Source organism: Lacerta agilis, chromosome 14 (genome assembly GCF_009819535.1).
Source record: "Lacerta agilis isolate rLacAgi1 chromosome 14, rLacAgi1.pri, whole genome shotgun sequence".
NCBI lineage: Eukaryota > Metazoa > Chordata > Lepidosauria > Squamata > Lacertidae > Lacerta > Lacerta agilis.
The window spans coordinates 22,733,935-22,746,444 of record NC_046325.1 but is presented as its reverse complement, the minus strand read 5'-3'; the positions used below and the strand labels follow the sequence as shown (position 1 = coordinate 22,746,444).

Sequence of the window (12,510 nt, the reverse complement as noted above, 5' to 3'; positions counted from 1 at the left end):
GCCTAGCAGTTTGAAAGCACGTCAAAGTGCAAATAGATAAATAGGTACCGCTCCGGTGGGAAGGTAAACGGCGTTTCCGTGTGCTGCTCTGGTTTCACCAGAAGCGGCTTAGTCATGCTAGCCACATGACTCGGAAAAACTGTCTGAGGACCAACATCAGCTCCCTCGGCCTGTAAAGTGAGATGAGCGCTGCAACCCCAGAGTCGTTCGCGACTGGACTTAACTGTCAGGGGTCCTTTACCTTTACCTTTTTAAAAAACATAATAACAGGCAGCACAATACTAAAATAATCATAATAACACATGACTGAATAGAGTTAATGATTTCAAATTTCTAGCTAAACACTGAACCAAGCAGCTGTTAATTGCAGGTGTGGAAGGGAATGATTTCCATTAGGACTGCAACACACAGGGAAGAGAGGGTTAACATCTTTCATCAAATGTCAAAGTCCTAATAAAAATCACTCCCTCCAGTTTGCCATTAGACCTGGAAGGAATGTTTCCATTGGCATCAATGAGAATGTCCCTTTATTTTATTTTATTTTAAAAAATATCAAACGCTTCACGAATTTGCATGTCATCCTTGCACAGGGGCCATGCTAATCTTCTCTGTATCATTCCAATTTTAGTATATGTGCTGCCGAAGCGAGCACGAGAATGTCCCTTTATAAGCCAAAAGCAACTTGGGGAAGGGAAACATTTTTTGGTAGGAATGTGCTGGTGGGGAAGGAGTTAAAACTCCCCTCCCCAAATGTAGCAGACCTCACATCTGCCATGCTACTAATTAAACACACACACACACACACACACACACACACACACTATGATTCCTAATACATATTTAGCATCACAACTAGTTTGGCCCTAAGAGTCATGTTCTGTTCTTGCCCCATGACTACTTTTTTTTAGTGGGAGAAATGGAATTTGAAAACTGCATGAAAAAAATCAAATAAGTGCACATTTTGAACGACAGCTGTATTTGATTCCAGACTTTGGTTTGCAAAGTGTGACCTGGGTAGTTTCTCAGTAATTTATTATTATTATCTCCATCTGTAATTGTGATGAAGTGAAGAGTGTTGACATGTATTATTATTATTATTATTATTATTATTATTATTATTATTAATTTGATTGAATTAATTATGTTTGTTTTACTTTGGTCCCATTGATACCAATGTGGAAAACCAGGGTGCCACTTAAATCCACACATAGAGAAGAAAACTAAATAATATATTACTGGAAGTGGTCCTTAGTCTTAACAAATTAGACAAAGCAGCCTTGATCTCCTTATTTCTCATGCTGTAAATCAGTGGGTTCAGCAAAGGTGGGACCATGGAATATATCACTGTAAAAATTAAATCTAAATGTGTTGCTGTATTAGTCATGGGACTCAAATAGGAAAACAAGCCTGTGACCATAAATGTGGAGAATACCATGAGATGTGGAAGGCAGGTAGAGAAGGCCTTTTGTCTTCCCTGTGCAGATGGCATCCTTAACACCGCAGTAAAAATATGTACATATGTCACAAGAACAAATATAAAGCAGCCTAACCCGATGAGAGAAAACAAGAGCAGAACTCCAGTTTCAATTTGATTTTTCTTAGAACAGGAAAGCTTTACTAACTGTGGGATTTCACAGAAAAACTGATTGACAACATTGGAGCAGAAAGGAGTTGCAAAAGTGCTGACAGTGTGCAAACCTGCATAAAGAAACCCAGTGATCCATACAGTAAGAATCATTTCAGTGCAGGCTCTCAGGTTCATCACCATCTGATATTGCAGTGGATTACAGATGGCAACATACCGATCATAGGCCATGACTATGAGGAGGAAAAAATCAGTAGATAAGAAGAAGGTGAAGAATAGGGCTTGACCAACACATCCGGAATAAGAAATGTTTCTAGTATTCTTGAGGGAATTGGCCATGGATTGGGGGATAATGACCGAAACCTGGCCCAGGTCCTGCATGGCCAAGTTCATCAGGAAGATATACATTGGGGTGTGCAGGTGGTGGTCAAAGGCTACTGCAGAGATTATTAAAAGATTCCCTGTTACAGTTGCCAAATACAATACCAGGAACAGAATGCTGAGTAGACTTTGTAATTTCCGAACTTTTGAGAATTCCAGAAGCAGAAACTCTGAAACAGTAGTTTGGTTAGCTATGGCTTGATCCTTGCTAACATCCATGCTATCTGTAAAAAGAATCAGAAGTGCTATCTCTTAATTTCAACAGAATATTGTAATAATATAATGTTGTCTAAGAAGTGCTACAAGAGGCAAATAAAACAGAGCTAGAAATAGGTGTGTATAATCACTGAGGCTAACTGAACCTCCAGTGACAATGGAGCATGCCCAAGCTATAGACTTCCTCCTTCCAGAACAGGCCATTCCCCAGTCTCCTAGACTTGAGAACTCAGAGCACATATCAACTCTGTCTTTTCAAGATTCAGCTTCAATTTATTGGCCCACATCCAGCCCATCACCGTTTCCAAGCACCAGTATAGCAACTGAACCACATCTCCTGTTTTAGATGGAACAAAGTGATAAACCCATGTGTCATGTACATACTAATGGCACAAAATTTTCTAATTATGGCTCCCAGCAGTGTCATTTGTGTCCAATAAGGTCATAATGAGATTTTCTTCACTTACATTTGATCTACCTTGCAACTACCTACCTATACCTCTACTCAAATGTAAACCAAGGAGCTACAATAATTCTGCCCATTGGAAAAGGCCTTTGTTATTTCTCAGTTCCATAGATCAACTATGGCTTTGGAAGGAGCAGCTATTGTTCCCATAAGCCTCCAGAAATTCACCAGAAACCACAACTCTTGGGGGTGCACATTTTAATAGCCACCCCCCCCCCTTTCCAAGGTAAGGAGCTACTGAATTGTTTAATCCCAACAGGAAAAGACCTGACCATGATAAGGGAAAAGATGTTTCAGATCATTGCCCTCCTGCATGGCTGTCAAGACCAAATGCAGAATATGTCCTGATGCATGTGATGTAGTAATGGCATATTGGAACAGCCCCACAGCTGCCATAGTGGCACTGGCCATGAATCTCTAAACCAGCACAAACAAGCTAGTCTTTTGAAGGGTATTCAGTTCCCCCAGTGCAATCATCCTGGAGGTCTCCAACTCCAAATCCGAGACCACTTCCATCAGCTCAGGTAGAGAAATTGCTGGTTTACTTCCACTGGTTCTCTCCACCCAGCCAAATGGGTGGGGTATAATTATCATCATCATCACCACCAACATCATCATCATCATCATCATCATCTCCATAACATGTCTAAAACAAGAGCTGAACACAGTCAAAGTCAACTTGTCTCCTCCAGAAGATCAAAAGAGGCGAAACCAAAAGACCCCTTAGATTTATGCAGTTACCTCCACACAGCCTAAATTTGGGTGACGATTTGTATCTCTCTCCCCCCCCAGTTGAAAATCAGCACTTCCCATCCCCCACAGCAAGTCATTTCTGAGGGGGTGGAATATCTGAGGGAAGGAAAACTACATTGGCAAAAATACTTTATATTTGTGGTCAAAGAATGGAGAAAGTTAAACAGTCAAAGGAAAGTGAGGAAATGAGGCATAAAAGTTCTGAACATGATGAAACTGTTTCTTGCAACTGAATGACATACAGTGGTTAGCTACGTATGCTTACTTTTTATGTAAGGATTTATCCCCGCGATGGGGTGAGCTCCCGTTGCTGGGTCCCAGCTCCTGCCCACCTAGCAGTTAGAAAGCACGTCAAAAGTGCAAGTAGATAAATAGGTACCACTCCGGTGGGAAGGTAAATGGCTCTGGTTCGCCAGAAGCAGCTTAGTCATGCTGGCCACATGACCCAGAAGCTGTACGCCGGTTCCCTTGGCCAGTAAAGCGAGATGAGCGTTGCAACCCCAGAGTCGGACATGACTGGACCTAGTGGTCAGAGGTCCCTTTAACTTTACCTAAATTTCCTCCAGTCTTTCCAGGCACAGTCTGCACTTTAAAGCTCTGAGCATTTTTATTTTATTTTTTTGCTCGGAGGTATTCCCCATGTAAACTTGCTCTTTAAAGCTGAGTAGGAGCAAACAGCAATCCATGGAAAAGCCAAATTGCCATTTGTTGCACTTCAGCTTTAAAGAGTAGATTTTCATGGGCAAAGCTGAGGGGCAAAAGAGAGGGTGCTTGGACATGGAGCTTTAAAGTGTTGGCTTGTTCCTGGAAAAAGTGGGGCAAAATGTAAGTGTGGATAAATTCTAAGTTCCAGCTAATTGTGCATGAGACTACAACAGAACCAAAATGGGAAAGGTCTGTTCCATGGAAACTAGATATGTTGAAAATTAATGATTTTTCAGGCTTTACATATGATAAGCATCCTAGCATCAAAGCACTAAGGTACTTTGTTTTACTCATTGTATAATACATTTTTTTTTTCAGTCTAAGATTTCACAGTTTTTGTTAAGAATAAAATACCAAAAATATTTCAATGTCCAGAGAGATGGGTGTGTGTGGACAGATTCCATGCAGTATTTTTTTTTTCTAAATAGAAACTTTAGAGAATATACATGTGAGATCACTTAAGTAACTCCTATGGTGTTAAGTAATATTTTAACTATATAAATTAATTTTTCTCTCTTACCTTCAAAAGCACTTTCTCCTCTATTGACTTCAGCTAACTGTATTTGGATAGTCATTCATTAATATATATGAAAATCAATCAGGCTTTGATGCCAGTAATCACCTCTTCAACACGGGGAGGAGATTGTACTAATATCTGTTTTGTGTTTCTAGAGATTTGCTCCCTGGAGTTCACCAGAGACTAGCAATAGAGACATGCAGGAAATGCATTCAACTTGTTATTTAGTTCAACATTTTTCTGAAAAAAATGGAGGCCAGAAGATACATACCTATTAGCTAATTTTAGTTTGCTAATATTTCTGCCTGTGTTTGTATGCATTGGCAGGCATTCCTCAGCAGACCTCTAATTTCCCCATCCTACCATGCTGCCCCATTGACTGCTGCTGAGCAACCTTTCAGCAATAGGTGGGATCAGAAATGGCCACTCTTCCAGTCCCGGTGGCATACTTTCATAAAGAGGTGACCTACCACAGTGCAGGTTGTGGCAGGAACTGTCAAAATATATTGGGCCTCTCCACAAAGCTCCCACACCCCACACCATCTGCCCCATGGCTTCAATATGGGAGCCATCAGGATGACCTGCTCCGTGTCAGCCTGGGAACCACTGCCCTCTGCTGCCTCAGATTTGGTCCAGAATGTTTAATTAGGGGTATACAACTTGTGTCTGCTTCCCTCCTCTCACCCAAGACAATGTGTCATGTTGTAGGGGAAATGTAGGGGACCATTGTAATTTCGAGGAGTTAGATGACACGTCTCTTTCCCTTTACACCCCCGGTTTAAAGTTTACCGATTCATGCTGGTATATCTTGTTTTCCACACACCTGTGTCAGGAGTTTCCTGGGTCTCCTGTGTTCTAAGTGCTGATTGGCTAGTGGGGAGGGTACCCAGTTGCAGTGAACTGGGTTGGAGACTCTCAGCTGCTCCACATTCCAGTTGAGTCACACCCAGGGTCCTGGGCTGATCGTGAGTGATGCCTGCTAACCAGGTGCAGTCAATCAAGTCAATCAAAGTTGGCTACAAAAGCTGTAGGTTGAAGGGCCCAGAGAGCTTCTTCACAAGTCAAGGTACCAGATGCTGTGAGACTGTTGGCCAGGGTCTCTCTTGTTGCTCTACCTGGAGCTCCGGGCAGCTGAAGGGGAGAATGTGTGTGACTTCTGTCTGGTATGCTATAATTAGTGTTTTGTATGCCTGCTGCTATATGTTAACCATACGTAAATAAAGCATTACTTATTTTTCATCCACTGGTGTTTTTATTGGTTCCAGATCCGGAAAGAACCCTGCCCTTAGCAGAACACATAACTATTGGATTGTGAGCCTGGAAGCAGGAACTGTCTTATCTTTTAATATATGCACAATGCTATAGAATCCTTAGGCACTCCATAATGTGATGATGATGATTTTAAGGTTAGGGAACTATTTGATCTTGTTTAGTCACTCTCCATATGTTTCAGACATCCACAATTTGTGTCCCACTAACATGGAAAAATTGGACCAGGTGTGTCTTGTGTTGACACTCTTTTCATTACAGATCTCAAAAGAGGGCCTTTCAGAGGGCATGACAGGCCCCATCGGCCTCCTCCCACTGTATGATGTCACATGGACATGCTAGGCCCCTCCAATGTTGGGTGGAACCTGGCACGCATGCCCTGCCCTCATTAGGAGTTGAAACTATGAGCAATCCCATCATAAAATGCCTTATGACCCTAAGCCTTCTGGGTCCAGTATTTGCTTCTTCATGAGCGTGTGTGTCACTCCATTCCACAGCTGAGATATTTATTCTTATCCTCCCCTTGCTCTCTGAAGTTCATTAGGTAGGGACAACCTGCATGAGACGAGGTCTCTTCCGTTTGGACACCTGAGTTAAAGAACACACAAGCTTTCTATACCTGAAGGAGCGTCTCTACCCCCATCACTCAGCCCGGACACTGAGATCCAGCGCCAAGGGCCTTCTGGCGGTTCCCTCACTGCAAGAAGCAAAGCTACAGGGAACCAGGCAGAGGGCCTTCTTGGTAGTGGCGCCCGCCCTGTGGAACGCCCTCCCATCACAGGTCAAGGAAATAAACAACTACCTGACATTCAGAAAATACCTGAAGGCAGCCCTTTTTAGGGAAGTTTTTAATGTGTGATATTTTTGTATTTGATTTCTGTTGGAAGCTGCCCAGAGTGGCTGGGGAAATCCAGCCAGATGGGCGGGGTACAAATAATAATAATAATAATAATAATAATAATAATAATAATATCAATATGCATGTGGGGTCCCACCCATTGCACATATTAGTGTACATACTGGCTTCTCCCCCTTGTGTCTATGTGTTAACATAAGCAAGGATAAAGCTGCAGAGGTGAAGGTGTCCTCTCTACAACTTTCACACTGTTAAAATGCCAGAAGGATGAGCCATGCAGCAAATGTGATGCCAGTGCTGGGGCTACTAAGCACAACTCCACTCCCCAACTGTGTGTTGAAAGAGACCACTTGCACTGTTTCTGTATAGAGCTCTAGACTGTAAATGCCTTCTCAAGGAAGACTCACATGTCTATCTCATTGCCTGCCTTTTCATAAACAGCTAAAGTGATAGCTTTTTAAGGTTTACATTATTTTTTATGAATACCATTATAAATAATATCCACAATTAATATGTTTAATATATATGATTAAATGCACAATTAAATGGAAGGGAAGTCGTGGCCACTCAAGAGTCATTCTACATCCAGCTTGCCATATAAGCAAACTGTGGCAAAAAAATTAAAAAATAAAAACATTATAACATCCCTATAATGACATACAAAATAATTAGTTAAAAACAAGTAAATTACTGAAAATTCATACCACCTACAAAAAATGGCTACATCAGTAAGTTCACTTGAATGAAACTGTATTTGACGTACATTTACACAGCAAAAAAAATTAATCAATGCAAATATTAAAGAATACAAACTTTTAAAGAGAACAATGTAATGGACGTTAATATGTTATAGTCAACAATATCATCTACATAAAATTGGCTTTAGGTCCTCTTGGTTTCATTGTAAATGATTAAATTTGCAGTCCCATACACAATAAACCAAAACTCTCATTGTATTCAATGAAACTTATTTCTGAATAGATAGGCTTGTTTTACTGAGCAGTGAGCCAGCTAAATTGGTCCAGTTTGGGAGCATATTCACTCTAAAGTAAGGTTGGCTTATATATGGTCCTCTAATTGCTGTCAGCTCCAGCTAGCATAGACAGTGGATAGGGAGGATCAAAGTTTTAGTACAACATCAGCAGGAGAACACAGATTGCCCAGACCAGCCTAAAACCCTATATAGATAAGTACACATGCACTACAGGTATACGGCTACAGTCTTTACCTGGGAGTAATTCCCATTGAGTTCAGTGTTGCATACTTCTGAGTAAACAAACACGGGACTGGAAATGTTTATGCAAGGGATATACACAATGGAAACTGTATTCTAAAATGCACTAGAATAAGGTTTTTGCCTAAGGATTGGAGGGGAAATGTTGGCAATAAGTTTCCAGAATGCCATTTTGAGCTCCTTGTTTCTTATGCTATAGATGACTGGGTTCATTACTGGTGGCACCATGCAGTAGAACATAGAAACCAAGAGATCAAATGCTGATGGGGACCTGGAAGTTGGTCTTAAGTAGACAAATGAGCCACTTACCACAAACAGGGAGATAACAATAAAATGAGGCAAGCAAGTTGAGAAGAATTTTTGCTTCCCTAGGCTGGATGGGATTCTAAGAACAGCTCTGAAGATCTGAACATAAGAAAATGCAATTAGAATAAAGTAAATGTAAAGTAAAGAACCTCCAAAAGTTATAACCCATATTTCAGTGAAATATGAATCAGAACAGGAAATCCTAAGAAGCTGTGGAATCTCACAGAAGAACTGATTGATGACATTAGAACAGAACTCAACTCTGAATGTAGTCCCAGTGTACATAGTTGAATAGATAACTCCACCAATCCATGCACTGGTTGCAATCCAAAGGCAGGCGTTCTTGTTCATTACAGTCTCATAAAGCAGCGGATTGCAGATGGCAACATAACGATCATATGCCATGACACCAAGAATTATGAAATGGGAGACCGTAAAGAAAACGAGGAAGGAGACTTGACAGACACATCCGGAGTAAGAGATGGTTTGGGTATTCATCAAGGAATTTGCAATTGACTTGGGAACTGTAACAGATATGGAGCCAAAGTCTTGGAATGACAGGTTGGCCAGAAAGAAGTACATGGGTGTATGAAGCTGGTGGCTATAGACGATGACTGTGATGATGAGAAGGTTTTCTATGAAGGCCACCAAATACATTATGACAAAAATGATGATGTAGAATATCTGCAGCTCCTGAATTTCAGCAGATCCATGAAGAAGGAATTCATTCACTCTTGACTGGTTAAACATTTTGCTTCTCTGGTGTTTGTTTGTTGCATGTGAACAGAAATACATCACATTGTTTCTTTCTTATTCAGCTGTAGCTATCAGAGATGGAGTGATGCTCTCATGACATCTTTCTATCTGTTCTAACAGTGGAAAGATACAGCAATGAGTTTATTCATGTCTCATTTCTAATCACACCCTGAAGGTTTAACTCTCATGAGTTTTGTACCGCTCAGCAGCACTGAATCAGGTGTGATTTTTTTAGAGCTGTGCAGGTGATGAACTTAGATTGACTATGATCCCAAAGTGCTACTAAAATTTATATAAGGGGCTTGGACAATAATCGTTATCTGGGTCACCATTCAGCTTATAGACTTGAAAATGAAATCTAGCATTTAAGATTATGAGAACCCCTCTTGAACTTTTGCTCCTGGGAGTGGTATAATAGTGTGGTGGAATTCTTTAATGAACACACCAATGAAAGTTTAGGGCAGCTGACTTCCGGAGAGTTCCAGTTGAAAAAAAAAAAAAAAAGCTCTGGCTTTAATCAAAAGGGACATTTAAGATCCTTTCTGACATTTGGGGGGTGGGGGGCATCAGGGCCTCTTGCTCCAATGCAAAACTGCTGCTAATGAGGGGTCCCTGTGGGTTCAATCCCATACATTTCTCTGGAATTTACAGTGCAGCAGCAGCAGCAGCAGCAGATGCAGTTGTGAACCCTGCAGGTTCTGGCATGCCATGGTGCAAGTTGTGGCAGGAAATGTCAAAATGTATTTGGGGTCCTCCCCAGCCCCTGACCCCCAAAGCCATCTGCCCAATGACTTCAATATGGGAGCCATCAAGATGACCCACTCTGTGTCAACCTGGGAACCACTGCCCTGTGCTGCCTTGGATCCAATCCAGGATAAGCTCAGGGTGGGGCAATTTTGGGTTTAAAACCCTAGTTAACTGTATATATCCAGGAGATGAGTGAAGGAAAGAGAACTTGTATCTCCTTACCTCCTCTCACCCAAGATGATGTTGCCAACCCCAACCAGGACTAGTAGAGGGCTACTAGTCATAATTTTGGTGAAGGTGTTGATTTTCACACTGTACATATGGAGGGGTTATGCAGCAAATGTGATGCCAGTCCTGGAGTGCAACTCCACTCCCCAAATATGTGTTGAAAGGATGAGGATGTCTAGGGGATTGGGAACCTTATTCAGCCAAGGACCACATTACATCCTGGATCAGGACCAGGTACCACTGCTGGACAGGGCCTGAGATAAAACTAGATGCAGTGATAAATGTGGATTTTACTTTTACATAGTAGGCTAGATTCTATACACTCACACTACCTTCTGTATCCTCCATCCTGACAAGTGAGAGGCATTAGCAGAGGCATTAACAGAGCTCAAGGACACATTTCAGTCAGGCAAAACAATTCAGGAAGGTGTGAAGCAGGCATGGGGAGATGTGACTGGTGAAGATTTGTAGCCTGTGGGAGTGTCCCAAGAGCCACGTAGAGGGGTCTAAGGGGCTTCATTTGACTCCCACAACTGAGGATCTAAAGCAGGACAGTGCAGTCTTTCAAACCAAGTGGGACACAAGAGTTGATACCGAAACCACAGACCACACACTGAATTAAATTTTCATATCATTAATTAAAGTGGTCACAATAGAGTTAATACGGTTTAATATATGCCACACACAATTTAGTGTATTTATTCATTTATTAAATAAATTTAATATGCAAACTCAGGGTGACTCCCTTGCCATAAGATAGATGCAAAACACAAAAATATGGGAGAATCCAGGATCGGTGTGTACGTGAGATAGAATCCAACCCCTGAAATCCTGCCCTGGGAAGATCTGAGTGCATGGAACAGGGCTGAAAGCAACCCCAAAACAATTGCCACCACATTCCATCCCTCCCACGCTGTTGCAGTCTGACTATCCCTCTCCCTGTCCATCTGGTGGTGGTGGAGGAAAGAGGTAGAAAGTCACAGATCCAAGGTCCCCTTTCACAATTGATACATTTGTTTGTGCACACTTTGGATGTGAGAGACACAGATGATCATCTAACACACACACACCCGCCGCTGCCAATCCATAAACAGGAGCCCAAGTTTGCTCTTCCCCACCAGGCAGGCTTTTCTGCACAGCCAAGATCTACCTACCCCAGTCACCCCAAACCTCAGCCATTCCTCCCCACCCCACTAATCTCCCCCTTTTCTAGCCACCAGCTAGGTCACTGACCTGTGTGAACTGGAGACAATGAGGAGCACCCTGAATTCACCACTAGCAGCAGTACCACCACTGGGTCGCTGGTGCTCCAGGAACTTTGGGGCAGCTCTCGCCTAGCTCTTCGTTTCCTCCTCTTCCTGGCCCTGGTGGGAGAGCACCAGATTTAATGCAGTGCCGCTGGTTCCCCCACGCTGTGCATTGAGCAAAGGGGGCACCACCTCAAAGCCTGCCTTCAGGAAGGAGGTGGGAGGAGACTAGGATGATGTTAGAGCCCTCACTCCTCCTTCCCAATACCTCCACCATTCCAGAAGCTGCATTCTGTTCCCTGCCCTGCCTGTTGCTGCCAAAAATGCAGGGCACCCTGATCTAATGGGTCCCAGTATAAAATTCTCTGATCTTCATTTGGGTTGTTAATGAAGGTTGCCCTGTTCTATATCTTGATATACTTTGACTGTGGCAAGCTTAATATGTGTTGGGATGTGAGATCATAACAAAAGGGGAGTCGTGGTCACACAAGAGTCATTCTGCATCATGCTTGCCATATATGCAAGTCGTGACATAAAAACAAAACAAAAACATTTTAACTTACCTATAATAGAATACACTACAATGAGTTAAAAAGAACGGAATTAGTGAAAATTCACAATACCTATAAGAATGGGTACATAGGAAAGCTCATCTGAAAGAAATTACATTTCATCTATTGGCTTACATTTCGACAGCAAGAATTTGTAATTAATACAAATTTTAATGAATATGCACCTTTAAGGAGAACAATGTAATGAATTTTAACATGTTAGCATTTATCAGTCAGCACGGTCATCTACATTAACTACTTCATGAAAATCTTAAATAAAAATTATTATTTTTAAAATGGGAAAGATTAAATAGGCATTCCTATACAAAACTACCCAAACCTCTCATTGTATTCAATGAGATTTATTTCTGAGTAGATATGCTTATATTACTGAGCAGTGAGCTAATTAAATTGGTCTAGTTTGGGAGTATATTCAATCTAAAGCAGGATTGGCCTATGTATGGTCCTCCAATTTCTATCAGCCCCAGCTATCATGGGCAGTGGGTAGGGAGGATCAATGCTTTAGTACAACATCAGCAGGAGATCACAGAGCCTCCTGGCCTAAAGCCCTATATAGATGAAGTATGCACAAAGTATATGGCTACAATCTTTACCTGGGATAAATTCCCATTGCGTTCAGTGTTTCCTACTTCAAAGTAAACAAACACAGTAATGGAAACGTTCATGCATCTA

At 41.8% G+C, this 12,510-nt stretch overlaps 2 protein-coding genes and 1 non-coding gene across 3 annotated transcripts; all 3 read right to left on the bottom strand.

Annotated features, from left to right (window-relative positions):
* Window positions 1–545: 545 nt before the first annotated feature.
* LOC117059495 lies at window positions 546–652 on the bottom strand. The gene has a single exon (XR_004427915.1). It is a non-coding gene; the product is annotated as a U6 spliceosomal RNA (small nuclear RNA).
* Window positions 653–1,195: 543 nt separating this feature from the next.
* Window positions 1,196–2,185, bottom strand: LOC117057729 (olfactory receptor 14I1-like). The gene has a single exon (XM_033168570.1). It carries the CDS (start codon window positions 2,183–2,185, stop codon window positions 1,196–1,198), a length of 990 nt encoding a protein of 329 aa, XP_033024461.1.
* Window positions 2,186–8,078: 5,893 nt separating this feature from the next.
* Window positions 8,079–9,038, bottom strand: LOC117057728 (olfactory receptor 14A16-like). Its single transcript, XM_033168569.1, has one exon. The coding sequence runs from the start codon at window positions 9,036–9,038 to the stop codon at window positions 8,079–8,081; it is 960 nt and encodes a 319-aa protein (XP_033024460.1).
* Between the last annotated feature and the right edge of the window lie 3,472 nt (window positions 9,039–12,510).

Coding starts and splice junctions, on each gene's coding strand:
- LOC117057729 (XM_033168570.1), bottom strand. CDS start 2,185: ATGGATGTTAGCAAGGATCAAGCCATAGCTAACCAAACTACTGTTTCA.
- LOC117057728 (XM_033168569.1), bottom strand. CDS start 9,038: ATGTTTAACCAGTCAAGAGTGAATGAATTCCTTCTTCATGGATCTGCT.